This window comes from Engystomops pustulosus, chromosome 7, assembly GCF_040894005.1.
Source record: "Engystomops pustulosus chromosome 7, aEngPut4.maternal, whole genome shotgun sequence".
Classification (NCBI taxonomy): Eukaryota; Metazoa; Chordata; class Amphibia; order Anura; family Leptodactylidae; genus Engystomops; species Engystomops pustulosus.
In genome coordinates this window covers 169,053,908-169,075,772 of record NC_092417.1, presented here as the reverse complement: position 1 = coordinate 169,075,772, position 21,865 = coordinate 169,053,908, and the positions used below count along the sequence as shown (strand labels likewise).

Sequence of the window (21,865 nt, the reverse complement as noted above, 5' to 3'; positions counted from 1 at the left end):
GGCTTTCTGGACATTGGATACTGCTCCTGGCTTTGATCTGCCACAGTTTGTAAAGGCCTCCACCCATATTAAAATCCTTGGGGTTAAATTCGGGAGGGAAGATAATTCTGCACTAAATTGGGAGGAGAAGTTGGAAGCCGGAAATGTAAAGGTTCAGCGATGGAAGAACTGGAGGCTGACCTATAGAGAAAGGGTTGCTCTGCTGAAGACTTACCTGGTCCCTGTCTTCCTCTACGTCTCTGTTGTCTTTCCTTTGCCAGAATCTTCCTCCGCTAGGCTCTTTAGCCTGTTCTTCCAACTTTTATGGGGGAACAGGTTGAACCCAGTAAAAAGAGGGATCACCTACCTGCAGAGGAGAGAGGGTGGGCTGGATATGTTAAATCCAAGGGTCTTCTTTGACTCAGTGTTTCTGAAAGTTAATTTCGGTAGCCTGGACTCAAATAATGGTCTCCTGTGGGTAAGTAGTGTCAGGGACTGGATATTGCCTTTTGCAGAGTCTTGGGTGCGAGGCGGCAGTCTCAAGAGGGGCCGATGGACTCCTGGCTTCCTCCCCCAGTATCTGGAGTATGGTCTCAGGTGTTTAAGGAAATGGGGGATAGATAAGTCTTTTATTGAAAGTAATACCAGGAGAGATCTGTACTCCAGAGTCTGTAGGACCTTCTATTCTCTGCAGCTGGCACTTCCAGACTGTCCAACCACCACCCTAAAGGACAGCCTGAGGTTTCTGAATGGTCGGAGGCTGCCCCATAAGTTTCGTGACATCGCCTGGCTCTCATTACAGGGGAAACTGTTTGTCAGGGGGAATCTTAAGTTCCTCAGTATGGTAGATCGCATGTGTCCCCTCGGGTGTCAGACAGAGGAAACTATGGTCCATTTTATATCAGAGTGCTGGGGTGGACGGAACATCTGGCGTGACATATCCACCAAGCTAAGACTAACATCACTGCAGTCCCTCAGGTACCCAGAGATCCTCTATGGTGTGACACATACTGTAAGTAACACCAACCAGGAGACCATGTATATAGTGATCCAGGTCATCAAGTACTATCACTGGCACATGAGAACCAGAGTGTCCATCCATAGCGAGGACTTCCACCATCATAAGGCCATAAGTCTCATCATGTCCGAGCTCAGGTGGATCCGGTCATTAGAGGTCAGGAAAAAGGGGGAGAATATAAGACTTTGGAGGAACATTCATCTGGAGTGAAATATGTCTGATTATATAATGTGGAAGCATTTGTTTTTTTTCTGTTTTTTTTGTTTCCCTTTCAGCTAAAATGGACTCTTAAGTTACATTTAATATACATTTTATTTTTTATGAACATGTATGATTTATACTGAATGATCTATGATTTATTTTGATGGAAAAGTATTTCTGTATTTATGTTTGTTTTTTACTAATAAAAATTGCCCCCTATGTACAAGAATATAACTACTATAATACTGCCCCCTATGTACAAGAATATAACTACTATAATACTGCCCCCTATGTACAAGAATATAACTACTATAATACTGCCCCCTATGTACAGGAATATAACTACTATAATACTGCCCCCTATGTACAAGAATATAACTACTATAATACTGCCCCCTATGTACAGGAATATAACTACTATAATACTGCCCCCTATGTACAGGAATATAACTAATATAATACTGCCCCCTATGTACAAGAATATAACTACTATAATACTGCCCCCTATGTACAAGAATATAACTACTATAATACTGCCCCCTATGTACAAGAATATAACTACTATAATACTGCCCCCTATGTACAAGAATATAACTACTATAATACTGCCCCTATGTACAAGAATATAACTACTATAATACTGCCCCTATGTACAGGAATATAACTACTATAATACTGCTCCCTATGTACAGGAATATAACTCCTATAATACTGCCCCCTATGTACAAGAATATAACTACTATAATACTGCCCCCTATGTACAAGAATATAACTACTATAATACTGCCCCCTATGTACAAGAATATAACTACTATAATACCACCCCCTATGTACAGGAATATAACTACTATAATACTGCCCCCTATGTACAAGAATATAACTACTATAATACTGCTCCCTTTGTACAAGAATATAACTACTATAATACTGCCCCCTATGTACAGGAATATAACTACTATAATACTGCCCCCTATGTACCAGAATATAACTACTATAATACTGCCCGCTATGTACAAGAATATAACTACTATAATACTGCCCCCTATGTACAAGAATATAACTACTATAATACTGCCCCCTATGTACAAGAATATAACTACTATAATACTGCCCCCTATGTACAAGAATATAACTACTATAATACTGCTCCCTATGTACAAGAATATAACTACTATAATACTGCCCCCTATGTACAAGACTATAACTACTATAATACTGCCCCCTATGTACCAGAATATAACTACTATAATACTGCCCGCTATGTACAAGAATATAACTACTATAATACTGCCCCCTATGTACAAGAATATAACTACTATAATACTGCCCCCTATGTACAAGAATATAACTACTATAATACTGCCCCCTATGTACAAGAATATAACTACTATAATACTGCTCCCTATGTACAAGAATATAACTACTATAATACTGCCCCCTATGTACAAGAATATAACTACTATAATACTGCTCCCTATGTACAAGAATATAACTACTATAATACTGCCTCCTATGTACAAGAATATAACTACTATAATACTGCCCCCTGTGTACAGGAATATAACTACTATAATACTGCCCCCTATGTACAAGAATATAACTACTATAATACTGCTCCTATGTACAAGAATATAACTACTATAATACTGCCCCCTATGTACAAGAATATAACTACTATAATACTGCTCCTATGTACAAGAATATAACTACTATAATACTACCCCCTATGTACAGGAATATAACTACTATAATACTGCCCCTATGTACAGGAATATAACTACTATAATACTGCCCCCTATGTACAGGTATATAACTACTATAATACTGCCCCCTATGTACAAGAATATAACTACTATAATACTGCCCCCTATGTACAGGAATATAACTACTATAATACTGCTCCCTATGTACAAGAATATAACTACTATAATACTGCCCCCTATGTATAAGAATATAACTACTATAATACTGTCCCCTATGTACAGGAATATAACTACTATAATACTGCCCCCTATGTACAGGAATATAACTACTATAATACTGCCCCCCATGTACAAGAATATAACTACTATAATACTGCCCCCTATGTACAGGAATATAACTACTATAATACTGCCCCCTATGTACAAGAATATAACTATTATAATACTGTCCTCTATGTACAGGAATATAACTACTATAATACTGCCCCCTATGTACAGGAATATAACTACCATAATACTGCCCCCTATGTACAGGAATATAACTACTATAATACTGCCCCCTATGTACAGGGATATACTTATATTATAATACTGCTTTTAATTGGTGGACTATAAGAGCACCCACGTACATATATGATCATACATATGACTGATGGGATAATACACGCGTTATCTGTGCGGTATTCTGAGTCAGTACATTATTATTGTCTCTCACACCTGGAATGTCGCAGAGGTAGATGACGCGAGGTTTCGTCTCTCTTCTCGTGAGATTTTACCTCCGTTTAAAAAAAAAAAAAAACAAAAAAACAATCGCTCTGCAGATACCGCGAGATCAGGTCTCTCCGCAGGACGATTGTCCCGTTCTCGCGAGATTACGCATACAGTGTTTGCGGTGACGCAGGGAGGCAGCAGAGCGGTGTCTGGTCCCGGTGCTCGGAGGGAGCGGCCTGTATGGAGGGATAGGGCGGACGGAAGGTGAGGATGCCGGGGCCTTCGCTCTGTAGAAGCCTGTGCTGGGGTGACAGGAGGATTGTAGCGGCCAAGCCCGAGCTGTATACGGATGAGGGGTGACAGGACGGGGGCGAGGTGACAGGATGGGGGCACAGGGGTAGTAATGGGGGCACAGGGGCAGTAATGGTGGTACAGGGGCAGTAATGGTGGTACAGGGGCAGTAATGGGGGCACAGGGGCAGTGCTAGGACAGTAATGGGGGCACAGAGGCAGTGCTAGGACAGTAATGGGGGTACAGGGGCAGTAATGGGGGTACAGGGGCAGTAATGGGATTACAGGGGCAGTAATGGGATTACAGGGGCAGTAATGGGGGCACAGGGGCAGTGCAAGGACAGTAATGGGGGTACAGGGGCAGTGCTAGGACAGTAATGTGGGTACAGGGGCAGTGCAAGGACAGTAATGTGGGTACAGGGGCAGTGCAAGGACAGTAATGGGGGTACAGGGGCAGTAATGTGGGTACAGGGGCAGTGCTAGGACAGTAATGGGGGTACAGGGGCAGTAATGGGGGCACAGGGGCAGTGCTAGGACAGTAATGGGGGTACAGGGGCAGTAATGGGGGCACAGGGGCAGTGCTAGGACAGTAATGGGGGTACAGGGGCAGTAATGTGGGTACAGGGGCAGTGCGAGGACAGTAATGGGGGTACAGGGGCAGTAATGGGGGCCCAAGGGCAGTGCTAGGACAGTAATGGGGGTACAGGGGCATTAATGGGGGCACAGGGGCAGTGCTAGGACAGTAATGGGGGTACAGGGGCAGTAATGTGGGTACAGGGGCAGTGCGAGGACAGTAATGGGGGTACAGGGGCAGTAATGGGGGTACAGGGGCAGTGCGAGGACAGTAATGGGGGTACAGGGGCAGTAATGGGGGTACAGGGGCAGTGCAAGGACAGTGATGGGGGCGCAGGGGCAGTAATGGGGTACAGAGGCAGTGTGAGGGCAGTAATGGGGGCACAGGGTCAGTAATGGGGGTACAGGGGCAGTGCTAGGACAGTAATGGGGGTACAGGGGCAGTGCGAGGACAGTAATGGGGGTACAGGGGCAGTGCGAGGACAGTAATGGGGGTACAGGGGCAGTAATGGGGGTACAGGGGCAGTGCAAGGACAGTGATGGGGGCGCAGGGGCAGTAATGGGGTACAGAGGCAGTGTGAGGGCAGTAATGGGGGCACAGGGTCAGTAATGGGGGTACAGGGGCAGTGCTAGGACAGTAATGGGGGCACAGGGGCAGTGCGGGGACAGTAATGGGGGTACAGGGGCAGTGCGGGGACAGTAATGGGGGTACAGGGGCAGTGCGGGGACAGTAATGGGGGGCACAGGGGCAGTGCGGGGACAGTAATGGGGGTACAGGGGCAGTGCGGGGACAGTAATGGGGGCACAGGGGCAGTGCGGGGACAGTAATGGGGGCACAGGGGCAGTGCGAGGACAGTAATGGGGACGCAGGGGCAGTAATGGAGGCACAAGGGCAGTGCTAGGACAGTGCTGGGGTTGCAGGTGCAGTAATGGGGGCACAGGGGCAGTGCGTGGACAGTAATGGGGGCGCAGGGGCAGTGCTAGGACAGCGCTGGGGTTGCAGGGGCAGTAATAGGGGTACAGGGGCAGTCCTAGGACAGTAATGGTGGCACGGGGGCAGTGCTCAGCTAATAGAGGAAGCGGTCATTATTAGGATATGGGATGGGGAGTCACTAAATATCTTATTTCGGGGTTTGGGGGTTACATATTTGTGATGTGAAATAGGATTGGGAATGTGGGGTGTATGGGGAGCAGGGTCATTGTAGGTGCTGACAGGATTTGGGGGCCACTATATGAGTAGGGGGTGAGGGGATTTATGGGCGACTGTGTAGGGTGATGGGGGACACCGTAGGGGGGGGGGGGTGACAAGATTTTGCGTTTACTTTGTGTAGGGTGTGATGAGATTTGGGGGTCATTGTAGGGATTAGGGTTGATTGGATTTGACAGTCACTGTTTATATTGGGGTTTGGGGACATTGTACGTGTAAGGTGGTGGTACAGGGTTTGGGGGGCACAAGACGCGTGACATATGTATGTGTTCACGTTAAATGTGATAACATCTGGAGGGACAAGTGTGGGGGGCACCGTGTCTGTCAGGGCAGTACAGTTTCTTGTGTAGCACAGTAGCAGTTTATGGGGTGTGACAGGATTTGGGGTACAATACTATGTGGCTCGGTGGATCAGGTGCGATAAATAGCTTTTGGACAGGATTTGATGTGGGGGTTCCGGGTCTTTATGGCTTATGTATGATTTGTGTTGCAGTAAGTGTGGGTACTGGTGGTATTTGGGGGTACAGTGACAGTATATGGGGGTGATGCAGCTCCCATCGGTCTTACCAGAGTAAATAATTGCTTTAAATTCTATGTGTATCTGCCTGTACCTGTGTGAGGAGTAGCGCAGCCTCATCCATCACACCAGTCAATGGTCCGAATCTGTATGTGTGAGCACGTCTGTACCTGTACAGGGCTGCAGTGAACCCCTTTCCTCAGGCGACTCTGGAGCTTAATATTAGCAAAGTTTGCAGAAAGAGCAGCAAGACACAAGTGATATGTGAAATAAGTTATGGGGGGGGTGTTATACCTTACACTGCCATAATTAGTTACAGTAAAATCTAGAATAACAGAACTGTCAGTATATATCCATCATTTGGTAGGTCAGTCTTTAAATTCTTGGGTGCACTGTCCATATGTGTGGGTCGGGGGGTCCACGTGTCAGGGGGCTAGTTTACTAGTCACCGCTAAAGCCACTATGTCTTGTAATAGATGTGTTGTTGTTGTTTGCTATTGTAACCCCTCTATTCTTTTGTGTGTGCCCCCTGACCCCCCACCCGAGTTCACGCTTCCTATTTGATGCAGTTTGTAGTCATTGCTCTCCAGACGCTGAGTTGTATTGTGTGTGTTGTGCTGCGTTTCCATTGTGCTCCGCAGCTCTTTTTGACTTTATAAGGAAACGAGATATTTCTCAGACAATGGAAGGCAGGAAGATTGAGCCGGAGGAGATTGTGCGGAGGATTGTGTCAGTCGCTTTTGAACTTTCCATGTTTGTTGTATCTTTCCATGTGACTCGCTGATGTCGTGGAAGCGGCTTGATGTTTTATTGGAAATCTGGGCTGTGGTCGTAGCGTCAAAGCCTCCAATCTGCCCATGCACAGCATATCCCAGCCAGATTATCTGTGACATTCACTGCTTTTGTTTCTTTGCTTTATGCATAAAGATGCTCCATAGCAAATCTCACTGTTGCAACTGAATCAAAAAGTCCAGGTTCCGTTTGCTTAGAACGTCCTGGGAAAGGCTTCTCAGCTGATTACTGATTGGAGAACAGGCTTGTCATGTTGGTATCGGAGCAACAGGAAGCTAAATCAAAGGGATACTTTATGGTTAGTAAATTTAAAGGAAATCTACCGTGAATATCAAGCATGGATAAACCAGGGACACTTCCTCATAGATCCAGGAACTGTAACTGTGGTAATCTTCTTATATTTGTTCTCCATGGCCTCCTTCCTTCTAAAATCAACTGTTAAAATCATGCTAATAAGCCTGAAGGGCTCTTGGGCTGTTACCAGAGCTTTGCGCAGTGCTGTGTAATCGGTGTGCCCTATTATTATTATATTTACCTTATTATTACTACCAGAGCTCCTCCGTGCTGTGGCTTCACAGGCTGCTACACTGTTTCCCCCTTCCTTTGCTTGATGCAATCACAAACAATGGGAGGGGAAAGTACTTCTGCACAGTGTAACAGGTTGTAAATCTCCAGCACAGAGGGGCTCTGGGAACCGCCCCAGTAGCCGCTTTTTTATTTTTAAGCATGTTGAGGAAGGAGGCAATGTATAACAAATGTTACCACAATCACGCTGCTTGTATCTTTGAGTAAGTGTCCCTGGTTTATCCATTCTGGGTTTTGATGGGAGATTTCATTTGAGACAACAGTGCTCAAGATTAATTCTACAATCTGACTTCCTTCAAAGCCCAGTGCCATACAGCGTTCAGTGGCTATAATTGGTATTGCAGCTCACTTTTCTTTCATTGTAGTAGCTCCCTATAGAGTCTTCTAGGAGGGGCATTATTTTAGGGCAATATTAAAATATGGGGAATGGTTGTCACATGACTCTCATTATCCAGTGTGTGGCCTCATTGGACCAACAGACATGAAAGCAAGTGAAATCCCTTGAAAAAGAGAATCGGCATCCCATGTCCAGAGAGGCCTCACATCGGCTGATTGAGACATTGTAGATATGGACTTTCCTAACCAATTACCCCCGAGCCAGGTTAACCCTTCTACACTCCACTTTTCTCGCTGGCGCAGATGGCCACCGTAATGCTGGGAGGAGACGGGACTACTTTTTAGGTTATCTTCAGAGGGGCACATCAGGATTATATCCTGCGGCTGCTCTTTATAGAACAGGTGAGCTGAAGGCGGCTTTGGATGATTAATCTGGCCAGGGTCTGTCTCACACGGGGTCAGGCGGGTGCAGAGACCAAAGTGTAATTATATAAAGTGGTTTGACCTACTTAGTTCTATTCTAGATGGAGTTCAGCTTGTGAGTTCTCATCGGGGTCCATAAGTACATGATTGTATGTGTTCTGTGTGTATGGAACAATGTTTGTTACAAGACTGCGTCACATATTGATTCACAGCGGCTTCTGGTCACCATGAAATCTTGGTAGAGTCATAATGACCTACGTTATACTACCTGATTGTTTGTTTCCTTATGGCAAGTCAGAAGTATTTTGTTTACCCCCATGGGAGTCGTAGTTACTGAACTGTTAGTTTGGTATGCAAATATAGAGGTTGATTTTATACTCTAGATCTCATGGTGCCTATAATAATGTGCAATAATAAACACATATCCACTATTTAAAGGAGAGTCAAATTTTTTTTGGGGGGGGGGGAGTCTGACTTGTGGGATCTTTAGCAATTAAAGTACCCAATACTTGTGCCCCATTAACTACTATGAGACATCTGAGATGGCCGTAAACTGTCCTGGAAGTCCAAATAAAAGTTATAAGAGCACATTCTAGTCTCCGATCCGTGTGGGGATATTTGGAGGGCTTTTAGTCTAGCATTCTCCTAAGAACTGGGGGTCCTACTCATCCCTCCCAGCAATAAGATAATTATCCTCTATGTAGTAGATGTATTATGTCCTAATCCCTTTAAGGCGGTGGTCGGATCATATTTAAGCCTTCTATGGGAGGCTATTTTGCAGGGACAGATGAGCCAGAAATGTGCAGGTTTATAGGCAATATTCTGTGTGTGGTTTGTGCAGTGGGTGGAAAGAAAAACCATTGCATGCCGTGTCTCTGTATACCCCGTTATATACCAACAACACATGGACCCAGCAGCTGATGCTGAAACGATGGACTTCATCTCCTCAGCTTTTATTACATTTTTTTTTTTCTTTCCGATTGGGCAATGTTGGAGATTTACGAAGGGGGCGGAAGGGTTTGTGCAGAACGTCTACAGGGAACTGCCAAAAATAACCCTAATTCTAAGTACTAAACTAGACTTTGTAAACATCTTGTAATAAAAATGTAACATTGTATCCCACAGGACTCTATCCAGGGTACATTGTAGCATCTGGGACTTGTTTTATGAATGGTGGATGCTGAGGATTATCTGGTTGTGACTAGATCTGGCCGTTGTGTAATTTACGATAAAGGTTGGGTTAATGATTGCCGGGTTATCGGGGAGGAAGTGTAAGACATGAGCAGGCAATTAGACGGGTGCACGGGAGCTAAGCATGTGCCATATACAGTGGGTATTGGTAGTAACCTACAGAACTGGCCAATTGTTATTTCATGTAGGGGTATAATTAAACCTCTAATTTTGCACCCAAGCCTATCATATAGGATACCTGGCTGGCATAATACCTAAAGTAACAATTGATGATCAACATTCCGGATGGATGGATACTTTTCAAATGTAAAATGAAGAACTTGTGGATGTACAGACCCAGAGCAGAGCTCATATTTTGGAAATAACTAAGTAAAATGTGGTTTACCCTTAACAAAGTTCAGATTGTTAGCAGCTTCTTCCATTACAATAAGCAGTCACTCAGTCATTGCCTTCCATTTGTGTTCCCACTGCACCCTCGCATTCTCCCATCCATGTACAATGGTTACCGGGTGGTAGGTCGGGCCGCTATATTGATTACTAACAGTCAGCTTGCATTCTGTCTGCATGGCCTCTTGTATTATGATCAATACTGCTGTGTTATATAGGTCATGTGTGCTTGCGGACGAGTAGTGTGAGGAAGCTGGGAGTGGCATGGCAGGACGTCCCCATCCTTATGACAGTAACTCCAGCGATCCAGAGAACTGGGATCGGAAATTGTGTAATAGACCTCGTAAACTGTACAAACACTCAAGGTAGGTACCTGAAAGCCACTGGCACATCTTATACACGGTGCACCTCCTAGATCTATGGTGCATGATTCACTCTCTCTCTGTTCTTTGCTTTGTTTCATCTCTTCTGCATTAATGTCATATCCTTCTGTTAAAGGGGTGGCCTGCGGGATGCTTCTTTGGCCGAATAATGCTTAATTCTTTATCATCTCCCATTGCTACCACACCAATCATTGCCTAGTTAGTTTTGGTCTTCCAGGGAATAGAGACAAGCTGGAATTGGGAATCATCTGAGCCGCAGCAATGGGAAATTGATAAGGTGGATAATGCTTAATATTTTTTAACTTACTACTTATGACCCCCCTGGAGAAATGTCTAGTTTGTTACTGCACTTGAAGCACAAGTCATCATTGCATGTTAGGCTGTATAAAGCGAATGATGTTGGCTTTTATTGTTCTATCTATCATTGTTCCTACTATCATATATTACTTAGTCAGATGAGAGCCCACGTTACGCTTGCATGGCTTGTCCAGGATTAGATAAGGGGCCAATAACATGGTCGGTTTATAGGGCAATCTCATTTAAGTAAATGGAACTGACCTGCAATACCAAGCATGGCCACTATACGTTGTATGGCAGACCGTAGAGAGACTGGACATTGTGTATCTCTATAAACTGCTTATTTGTGCTGCTGCTTGATGTCTTTTACCAAAAAATCCTACATTAACCTCTGACATTAAGGAGTACCTCTTTAAAGAGGTAGTAGTAACTATTTATGGTACCCCCCTTTCCTGTGCTGATGATAGGTCGTCAGTGAGGATTTGATTGCTGGGATCAAGAGAACAGGATCCCAGAAATTCGTAGAACCGGAGTCTTGTGCTCACCGTTGGGTATAATTCGTTCAATTGTATAGGAGCAACAGATAGTGCGGCTATCCCCAGCACTCTCAGACAGTGGATGGGAGTTGCGGAGATACCCCAGTGCTGTGCTCGGCAATTTCTGAGACTCCGTTTTTCTAAAAATCCTTTTGAACAGTGGAGATCCCAGTATCATGCCCCCAGTTATCAGCTTGTCAACCCCCTGATAGGGGATAAAGTGCAAATTTGGGACAATCCCTTTAATTTCTGTCTCTTATTACAGCTCAAACTCATTCAAGGTGAAGCTGTAATGTCAGCCAAAAAAAAAAAACAACAACCAACAAATCCAAACACCAGAGGCAATATAAATGGTCAGGGTTCATGTAGACCATCGTGCAACTATCGGACCAGAAATCTTACATGATGCGTAGTACCTGCAGATATACATCAGATAGTCAGTACTATGGTACAATCCTTCTAAGTATATCCATGAAATATTCAACAGCCTTCATCGGGCTGCATATACGTAGTGTTAAAGTGACGTTGTGTCTGCAGGTAACTAATGGCCCCTCACAGTATGGCGCTGTCATATTTGATTACTTGCCAGCTTTGCCCTATAACACAGAGCGAGTCTAAAGACCATCGAGTGAATGGAGCAGGAAACATGACTCACCGAGGCCAAATATCACTAACGTCTATGATTACACATTGCATGAAGTTTTCACCCTGCAATGAAAGGTAACCTGACATACGGACTGGTATCTCCATGCATTTAGTATTACAATAGACTATTACGTACACTCCTCACACTTACCAATAACCCAGTGGATTGGGGATAAGTGTTTAGTAGCTGGGGGACCGTCTGACTGCTGGAACTATTGGATGAGATTGGGGTCTCCGAGTCCCCAGAATTACTCCAGTGCTGGGACATGTATTCTATGGATACAGGATAATTGATACAACCCTATTATAGGGTGACCCGGTTGCAATGTTCTATGTATAGACTTTGAGGGTGGCAGGATTTGGGTGTACTGGTCCAGCCCTGGCATCTGACACTGCTTATAGGTGTTGTAATGTATCCATAATTATGTGTCCTTTTGTAATGATGATTCATTTAGGAACCTGCAAGTAGCTAGTCCGGGCCCAGCTGAAGCTTGTGACAGGTGATGATGTATGATTACTTGTCTGCAGCATAGTGAGAACATGCTGACTTTTGTAGCCCCTTTGAGACTGACCTACACATGGGATCAATGGGGATGCAACATTGTACATCTCCATCAAACAGCTGCTATACCCTGTGATCGGAGCTGGGAGAACACAACTCTGTCCATATTGTATAGGACAGAGCAGGGATTTTCCGTAGTGTAGAACAGCTGGTCAGTGATGCTTCCATGTGCCGTACCCTAATTTAAAGGGAATCTACTATCAAAATCCATCATGATAAACAAGGGACACTTACTCATAGATCCAGGCAATCTCCGTCCTTCTTTAAAAAAAAAAAAAAAAATCAACTTTTATAATTATTATTTTATTGTGTAATTATATATTTTATATGCTAATAAGACAGCAGTCCCTCTGTGTTGTAGCTTCACAAGCTGTTACACTGTGTAGGAGCACTTCCCCCTCTCCTAGTGTTTGCAGGACCTTCCTGTTCTGCAGTGAGGATGCATCAGATAGAGGAAGGGGAAAATGCAGAGGAGGACACATTGTAACAGCTGGTGAATCTTCAGCACAGAGGGGCTATGGTAACACCCCCAGGAGCCCTTTGGGCTCATTAACAAAATAATAAAAGTTGGCTTTAGAAGGTAGGAGGCCATGGATAACAAATATAAGAAGATACCACAGCCACGGTGAGTAATGTCCCTGATTTATTATGATGGATTCAGATCGTAGATTTAACTAACGAGCTATTCTGTGGATTGGTTATTAGTAGTATAATGAGCTAATAAACCCCTTGAAGGTAAATTTACACTCTGCATACATTTCTGCAACTAAAATCCTTCGGATTGGATTGATTTATGCAGGATGATTTCCAATAAAAATCTCACCAACCATTCAGCCACATGTGAATACATTGTATCGTCTGTGCTACAGAATCAACAGTGATAAGAAAGGAGCTGACCGAATACTGTATAAATGAAGAGTTCAGCTAATGAGAAATCTTAACGATCCCTGTACTAAACAGTCGGCAGGAAATTTCCATCCCACTTGTAAAGATGATTGGCATGTTACTACAACGTATGTCAGGCCTGGTTATTGTAAGAGCCATACCCCATAGACGAGGCCTGGTGAGGGGGAGGCTGGACTGTATGTCATGCTGAGAAGATACATTGCCCCCCATCCCAGGAGGACCAGGGGGTTATTCATTTGGGCCTCACAGCTCCTTTATCAGCCAGAAGCCTCATAGTGAACATAACAATTTCGGCAGCGAGTATTTACACCCCATTCATATTTATGTTGGCTCTTTCTACAAGACATCGGGGAAAACATTGTGTTCACTTCCCTTTTTACAAGTTGCATAAGCTTGTATTTAGTGTACGCACAATAGAGACGTGTGTAACCCGGGCCGCGGGAGTGCGAGGCATAATCCCAGGGTAATTGTATAAGCGTTACTGTCCAAATTACATATTCCTGCGAAGAATATTAATATGCATGGGAGATGAAAGGGAACCTGTCAGCAGATCTGACTATGCTGTACTGCAGCCAGTGGTATGAAGTGTCCCTGGAGAAGTGTGTAATAATACCTTTGTTTTTGTTAGTAGCAGCAGAACTGTGAAATATGGACTTGTATACCAGGATGGTACACTGAGGGCCTGTCCTCACACTGCTGTGCTGCCATTGTTAGGTATTGACCCAGGAGAGGTTTGTATTCATACCGTTGTGTATGTTGAGAGTAGCAGCAGAACAGAGAAATATGCCTTTTTATTACAGCATAGTAGCTATGGGGATGTTCTCACACTGCTGTGCTCTTGGCTCTCTGCATTGAGTCACTCCACAGCTCCTCCCCTCTGCTTAGAGTATAAGCTAAACAAGGCTTCTGGTTGAAAACCTATCACCGCCAAAACCAGGCATAACCCTATGCGGACATGCCCCCAGTGCAGTTATAAACTGCAGCCTAGCAATATAAATCCGTATATCACAGTCCTGCTGCTACTAACATCATACACAAAGGTCTGATTACACATCTCTCCAGGGTCAATCTCTAACGCTGGATCGCATCTTCTGATTATTTCTTCAATATCTTACACTGGCTGCAAAGGTCACCGAGCACAGCAGTGTGAGTACATGCCCCACCAGTGCAGTTATAAATTACAGCCCTAAAATAAAAAAAAATCCATATTGCATAGTCCTGCTTCTACTATCAACATACACAAAGGTAGAATTACACATTTCTCCCGGGTTATTGCCTAACACTGGTTGCAGAGAGAACAGATCACAGCAGTGTGAGGACACCCGCTCAGTGCACTTGGAAAAGCTATAATCCTGGAATATAAATCTATATTTCACAGTCCTGCTGCTACTACTAACAACCTACACAAAGGTCTGATTACACCCCTCTACAAGGACTATGCTAACAGTGGCTACAGTGCAGTGTAAGTGCGTTCCCCCTATGTACTTAGAGACACTATATAACACTGCAATATAAATCCATATTTCACAGTCCTGCTGCTACTAACATACATATAGCTCCAGGGACAATGCTTAACACTGTCTTGTATATTCCATGGTCACAGCTGCTGACACATCCCCTTTAATGCTGAGTTGAAGGCCCAGGACATGAAGTCCATTTACCAGGGGTCAGGCAGGCAGATGTGGCTCATACATGGACAGTCCCAACTAACCTGTGTGAACGCAGCCAAGCACATCTGTGGTCTTGTGTCTTAGCGGACGCACAAATCATCTTCTCTGTGAACACATATCCCCATGGCCCCAAAACCTGCAAATGTTTTAAGCTGCACCCACTGCCCTTTGTTCTGCACCCATCAGAGTTCCTACCATTGTGTTATTCTGTTCCTTCTAAATGCTTGGTGACTCAGCCCTCCATGGAGCTTGCACTGTGCACGGGGCTCTTGAATTAAAGATGTATTGTAGTGAAAATTGCCTATAATTTATACACAATTCTGCTCATTTTGCATTGCAAAATTCCTGTTACCTATGAGCTGTATCGCAGACGTGTAGGAAGTTATTGCAGAACTCGAAAGTTTTAGATTATTTATGTGAAATATTCATAAATATGCAAGAAAAAAAAAATAGGACGAGATTGGTGCTGTTATGTGTACCATATTTACAGGGAACCTGTCAGCAGTGGTAACATGCAGACTGCAGCCAGTGTTTGTCTCTGGAGAGATGTGTGATCAGACCTTTGTGAATGTTGTTAGTGGCAGGAGAAAAGTGACCTACCAGGATTGTAGCTTCACCAAATGCGTTGGGAGGCATATCCTCACACTGCTGTGCTCTGTGCAGCCAGTGGTAGGAACTGTACACGGAGCTCTGTGTAAAGAGACCTTTGTGTATGGTATTAGTTATCACAGAACTGTGAAATATGGATTCATATTCCAGTATTTCAACTTCTCCAAGAGTGTCATGGACGTGCCTCACACTGCTGTGCTCTCAGAAGCCAGTGTAAGGAATTGTCTTTCCCTGCCTGGAGAGATGTGTTATTGTACATCTGTGTGTGTGTGTTTTGGAGAAGCTACAATACTGGACTATAAATCCATATTTATGTATGTGGTTAGTAGCAGCAGGACTGTAATATATGGATTTATATTCCAGGTATGTAGCATCTCACAGCGCACCTAGGGCATGTTCTCACACTGCTGTGCTCTACAGTCTCTGCAGCAAGTGCTATGTATTGTCCCTGGTGAAATGTTTTAATCATATACTTGTGTATTTTGTTAGTAGCCGCAGGACTGTGAAATATATGCATTTACATTCCAAGACTGTAGCTTCTGCCAGTGCTCTTGGGGCACCCTGCTGTGCTCTGTGATCTCTGCAGGTGGTGTTGGGACCTTGCCGTATATGTATGATTACACGTTTCTCCTGGGACAATACCTGGAAGTGTCTGCAGAGAGTACAGTGCACGGCAGTGTGGCCACCCCCGGAAACTGCAATCCTAGAATATAGATTTCACAGTCCTGCTGCTACTAACAACATGCACAGAGGTCTGATTACACATCTTTCTAACACTGGCTGAAACTTTGTAGGGTCAGACCTAAACCGTGCCATGCTGTACCCTATAGATTTTCATGCTGTTCATTACTTAGAGCAGTGTTGACAATGAGGCCATATAATGTATGGATACCTATCTCCGCTTTATGGTCGGACAGATGTGCTCTATGGGCACATGGGCTGCTAGAAACTAAGAAGGGGAACTTTCTATCTGCAACATTTTTCTAAAATGAGCTCCGATGTGATCGGGGGGAATTGAGGGAAACTGTTCTGTTTGCTTCCTCCGCTGGGAATCAATCCCATTTCTGGAATAGAAAATATGTGGAGGCAGCGGAGGCTGGAACTGATGCCAGTGTTTGTCTTAGTCTCATCATGTCCCTAATTTGCCCTGGGCTGAACATCGGTGCTTATAATTTGGGACCCCCCTAAGGTGTCTGATAGACCGCCCCCTCCCCACTGGTTTAATTAAATTTCTGAGTATCTTTCCCCCCACCTGATACAGATGCTATTTTGTACCACTGACATCAGGGATGTCCTAGAATTACTGAAACCTGGGATGAAGCTTATGACCGGCAGGTTAGGATCCATATCACTTATCACTTGGCTCCTGGGTCAGGATCATCTAACAAGCCCTGGACATGAGTCAGCGATGTTTTTCATTAACCCTGTTGAATTTTTTAGTAATTGGTTAGAAATTTGTAACAACATTGCATAATGTGTCATAGAGAGACAAGTTTTCCCATAGTTGTACAATTATGCTTGCTGTCAGTGAATGATGACATTGCATGAATGGTCTGTAGGTTCTTAGTAGACTGAGGGTTCGTCACAATTGTATCCTGTCCAGAACGCAACAATAAGACTGACTTTGTTGTCTTTATAATTTTGCAACATTGTCTAAGTCTTTTAGTCTGTGCTTGGCAGTAGTAATAATTCCTTTGTATAGCGCACACAGATAACGCAGCGCTGCACAGAGCTTGCAGTAATGCTTCTACTCTACCGGTCATGTGGGAGAGATGTCCGTCGGATCAATTGGCCATTTATACATTCTTGGTTTGTCTTGATGTTGCTCTGATTGGACAGATATTGGTTAGATATCTTTACTATGTAGTTATTGGACTGTTGCAAATGTTATTGGAACAATGTATGAATGTATGTGGACCCCTGTGTGTATGAGGATCCTCCTGCTTTTGTCTATGAACTGGGTGATGGAGTGTTCACCAGTCTGTTATCCATGCCTCCGTGGCCAGACTGAAAGGGGGTTTCCAAGCGTTAGTGACTTAGTATCGATCGTTGATAGGTGGTCACACAAGACGCCCTTACAAATCACATGGCACAGGGAGCATGTGGCTCCATCCATTGTGTTGCAAAAACGCTGGCAAGTGAATGGAAAGGTGTATATCCGGAGAAGGTGGGATTTTTACATCTCTGATGAGGTATACGTATATATAGCATGGATATAACACATGTGGGTCTGCCTATTGCATTATATGGAGTGTTGTTTTCCATGCACAGCTCTGTGGTTAGTCTGCATTAGCTTTTGCTGTGTTTGTGCGATGGATGTGTCTCCGTGTTCCTCTTTATACATTGCCAGTGTATGATGCATCATATACTAGAGTATTCTCAACTCCTGGTTAACTTTTCACTGTAACATGACCTGGCTGATAACAGAGAACAATGAATTTGGTCTGCTGTCTTCCCCTTGGCTTGTGTTTTCCGGTGATTGTTGACCCTTTTGCACAGCGCTGCAATGTTGCTTTATGCAGCATCATCCGTAACATTGGACTTCCTTGAGCATTGCTACATTATTCATGCGATTTCCTACAAATAATGAGACTGCAGCTGTATAAGGAGCCCCTAGGATATCATTGTCGGGGAGGTGGGGGGAGAACACCCCCACGTCTGATTGCATCCATGATGCGGGGTGCTGCCATAGAAGTTGTCCTGCTTCTGTCAATGAACCGGATGACAGTGGTTTAAGTCATTCTTTCGAGTAATTTGCAGCAGCCGCAGCGGCAGATCTGACGAGTTCTACGAGAAAATCTTGTTAGCCTGGGAATAGCTCAGAAACATCCCCCCCCCTCCCCTTCCCGTCTGTATTCTGCCTGTCACCGTGGGACATCCAATAGCAGCCGACTGGTAAAACCGCTCTCACAAAGCAGCACTAATGGGGTGGTGTGGCTGGAGACGTCAGCCCGATCACTACGCCAGGCTGAATCACCGATTGTGTGAAAAAATGATTTGTATATATATATCTGGGAGGCGCTGTCTCCTGAATAGCTGCCATTGAGGCACGAGGAGGGTACGGAGAGGCTAAACGACTGGGATTTTGCAATATGCTGAACTTCCCGAGGAATGCACAGAGATGCTGAGCTGGCGTTTGGACAGTCCTTGTTTGATGTCACTCTGTTCCTTTGTGCTTTCGTAGCAAAGGTGATCCCGTGCATGGGTAGTCGGGGCGCCAGGTGCGTATGTCTCCCTCCCTCGCTCTCCGCTCTGCAGCGAGATGAATGACTTCTCTTTGTGTGTGTGTGTGTGTGATCTCTCGTGCCGTCCTTTGTTGTCACTTTTGTCAGTGCGGTCTCGGTGGCTTTGTGTACTTTTGCAGTGGCTATGTGGTCTATACCACATCGTGTGGATTCATGCAGTATAGAAAGTGTTAATATTGCCCATTTTTTAAGATTTCTCACGCCGGGGCTCTCCTGCTCATGCACAGACTATATTACTACGTCTATATCTAGATACTGTATGATCTGCTATGGGGATGAGAACTACCTGCTCCTGTCTGTTCCCCTTTATATCATTGTTGTGAGTCCTTTGTGTCTGCTGTCATAGCCCGGCTGTGCTTTTCATCTACTTTCCATGAAGCATCTGGCCGCCCTCCTCTCATATGCTGCTGTCCTTCAGCTGCCTCCTCTTTGGCAGGTGCCGCACTGAGCGCCTTCTTCCGTGCCAAAATAATATCTGGATCCATCAGCAATATATCAACAACAAGCTGTGTCACTCTCTACTTGGTTAAAGGGGATTTCCTGAGGCCACCCTGGTCCAAGTGGTCCCCGATAATTGTCCGTCTGGGGCTCATGTGATGGCAGAGGCAATCCCCGTGCTTCCTTATTGGGCACATCTGGATGATTAGCACTTGATTGGCTCAGCCGTGATGTGATGTCATCCATCCATTCAGAAAAGAATTGATATTGTTTGGAAATGAAAAGTTATATCATTTTCCAATGTTATTACTGTATCGATTTCTCATGGTTTTCTAGATCTCTGCTTGCTGTCATTCTATAGGAAGCTTCAATGTTTACTTCCTGTAAATAAACACTGGTGCTTGGTCATGAGATGTCACACAGGTGCAGTGCTTGTTATATCCCTGGTCATGTGATGTCACACAGGTGCAGTGCTCGTTGTATCCCTGGTCATGTGATGTCACACAGGTGCACGGCTCGTTATATCCCTGGTCATGTGAGGTCACACAGGTGCACGGCTCGTTATATCCATGGTCATGTGAGGTCACACAGGTGCACGGCTCGTTATATTCCTGGTCATGTGATGTCACACAGGCGCACGGCTCGTTATTTACCTGGTCTTGTAATGGCTATAACGAGCCGCGCACCTGTGTGACATCACATGACCATGGGTATAACGAGCCGTGCGCCTGTGTGACTTCACATGACCAGGGATATAAAGAGCCGTGCACCTGTGTGACATCACATGACCAGGGATGTAACGAGCAGTGCACCTGTGTGACATCACATGACCAGGGGTATAACGAGCCGTGCACCTGTGTGACAAAACATGACCAGGGGTATAACGAGCCGTGCACCTGTGTGACATCACATGACCAGGGGTATAACGAGAAGTGCACCTGTGTGACATCACATGACCAGGGATGTAACGAGCCGTGCGCCTGTGTGGCTTCACAAACAATGAAGCTTCCTATGGAATGACAGCAAGCAGAGATCTAGAAAACGGTGAGGCAGTGATACAAAATGTATATAGGGGAAATTGTATCACATTTCATTACACAAACAATATCAATTATTAACTGAAAGTGGAAAATCCCTTAAAGTCCATCACTTGGAATCTGCTCCATCTTCTTCCTGTACTTTGCCTGTAAACTTTCCCTGAGGTTTATGACTGTTTCCTTGTATATTGTATAACCAGTCGTCTGTGTCCTGCCTGCGTCTCCTCCTGATACACGTGGACCTGCTTTCTTTTCCAGCACTCCGTCTCGAGGTGCTCGAGCAGGTGCCGGCCACACAAAGATGAGTCTCCATGGTGCCAGTGGTGGACACGAACGTTCAAGAGACAGACGTCGCTCCAGTGACCGCTCCCGAGACTCGTCCCACGAGAGAGGAGAGAGCCAGCTGACTCCCTGCATCCGAAACGTCACCTCACCTACCCGGCAGCACCAGAGCGGTAGGTCTCCTCCTATGTACAGGTGTTTCCCTCCATTAGCTATGAGTGTATTGCTATGAGGTGGAGTAGAGAGCATCACACGAGTTCATTCATCTCCCTGCAGCCCTCACACATCCTGTTGTATTAGTGTAGGAGTTTCTCTGAAACGGAGATGCTATTTATATGGCGCACGCGGAGCTCCTGCGCTGGTATTGGTTCATGCTGTTCAGCTTTCCGCTGTCTCCCGCTATATACTCTGCTGTTTCCTTAGCAGCTACATCTGATTTTACAAGTTTCACTGAGCAACCACTGTGCAGCGTACACCGATCAGCCATAACCTCATAACTGAGAATACCACAGGACATGGCAGCTCGCTGTGTATGAGGGGTGTAGTCACAGAGAGGTCAGAGCACCCATGCTGACCCCTGACCACTGCTGGCTATGATAGAAAGGTGTCAGGACACAGGACATGGCAGCTCGCTGTGTATGAGGGGTGTAGTCACAGAGAGGTCAGAGCACCCATGCTGACCCCTGACCACTGCTGGCTATGATAGAAAGGTGTCAGGACACACAGGACATGGCAGCTCGCTGTGTATGAGGGTGTAGTCACAGAGGGGTCAGAGCGCCCATGCTGACCCCTGACCACTGCTGGCTATGATAGAAAGGTGTCAGGACACACAGGACATGGCAGCTCGCTGTGTATGGGGGTGTAGTCACAGAGGGGTCAGAGCGCCCATGCTGACCCCTGACCACTGCTGGCTATGATAGAAAGGTGTCAGGACACACAGGACATGGCAGCTCGCTGTGTATGGGGGGTGTAGTCACAGAGGGGTCAGAGCACCCATGCTGACCACTGCTGGCTATGATAGAAAGGTGTCAGGGCACACAGGACATGGCAGCTCGCTGTGTATGGGGGATGTAGTCACAGAGGGGTCAGAGCACCCATGCTGACCACTGCTGGCTATGATAGAAAGGTGTCAGGACACAGGACATGGCAGCTCACTGTGTATGGGGGGTGTAGTCACAGAGAGGTCAGAGCGCCCACGCTGACCCCTGACCAATGCTGGCTATGATAGGTGTTAGGACACACAGGACATGGCAGCTCGCTGTGTATGGGGGGGGAGGAGGGGGGTGTAGTCACAGAGGGGTCAGAGCGCCCATGCTGACCCCTGACCACTGCTGGCTATGAT

At 45.3% G+C, this 21,865-nt stretch overlaps 2 protein-coding genes across 7 annotated transcripts in view; one reads left to right on the top strand and one right to left on the bottom strand.

The window, feature by feature from the left end:
* DHCR7 (7-dehydrocholesterol reductase) overlaps positions 1–3,713 on the bottom strand; it is a 93,014-nt gene extending 89,301 nt beyond the window's left edge. For both annotated transcript variants that reach the window (XM_072118903.1, XM_072118902.1), the window contains exon 1: positions 3,619–3,713. The gene's annotated coding sequence lies outside the window, so the exon portion shown is untranslated. The remainder of the gene's footprint in view (positions 1–3,618) is intronic.
* A 3-nt stretch (positions 3,714–3,716) lies between these two features.
* The window catches only part of BTBD10 (BTB domain containing 10), a 29,891-nt gene continuing 11,742 nt past the window's right edge, over positions 3,717–21,865 (top strand). For 2 of the 5 annotated variants that reach the window (XM_072118899.1, XM_072118897.1), the window contains exons 1-3: positions 3,721–3,876; positions 10,132–10,278; positions 20,500–20,696. In XM_072118899.1, the coding sequence (XP_071975000.1) occupies positions 10,178–10,278; positions 20,500–20,696 (298 nt within the window). In that variant the 5' untranslated portion in view covers positions 3,721–3,876; positions 10,132–10,177. Of the gene's footprint in view, positions 3,877–10,131; positions 10,279–18,467; positions 18,743–20,499; positions 20,697–21,865 lie in introns of those variants that run through there. The other 3 variants (XM_072118900.1, XM_072118896.1, XM_072118898.1) reach the window with 3 other exon arrangements.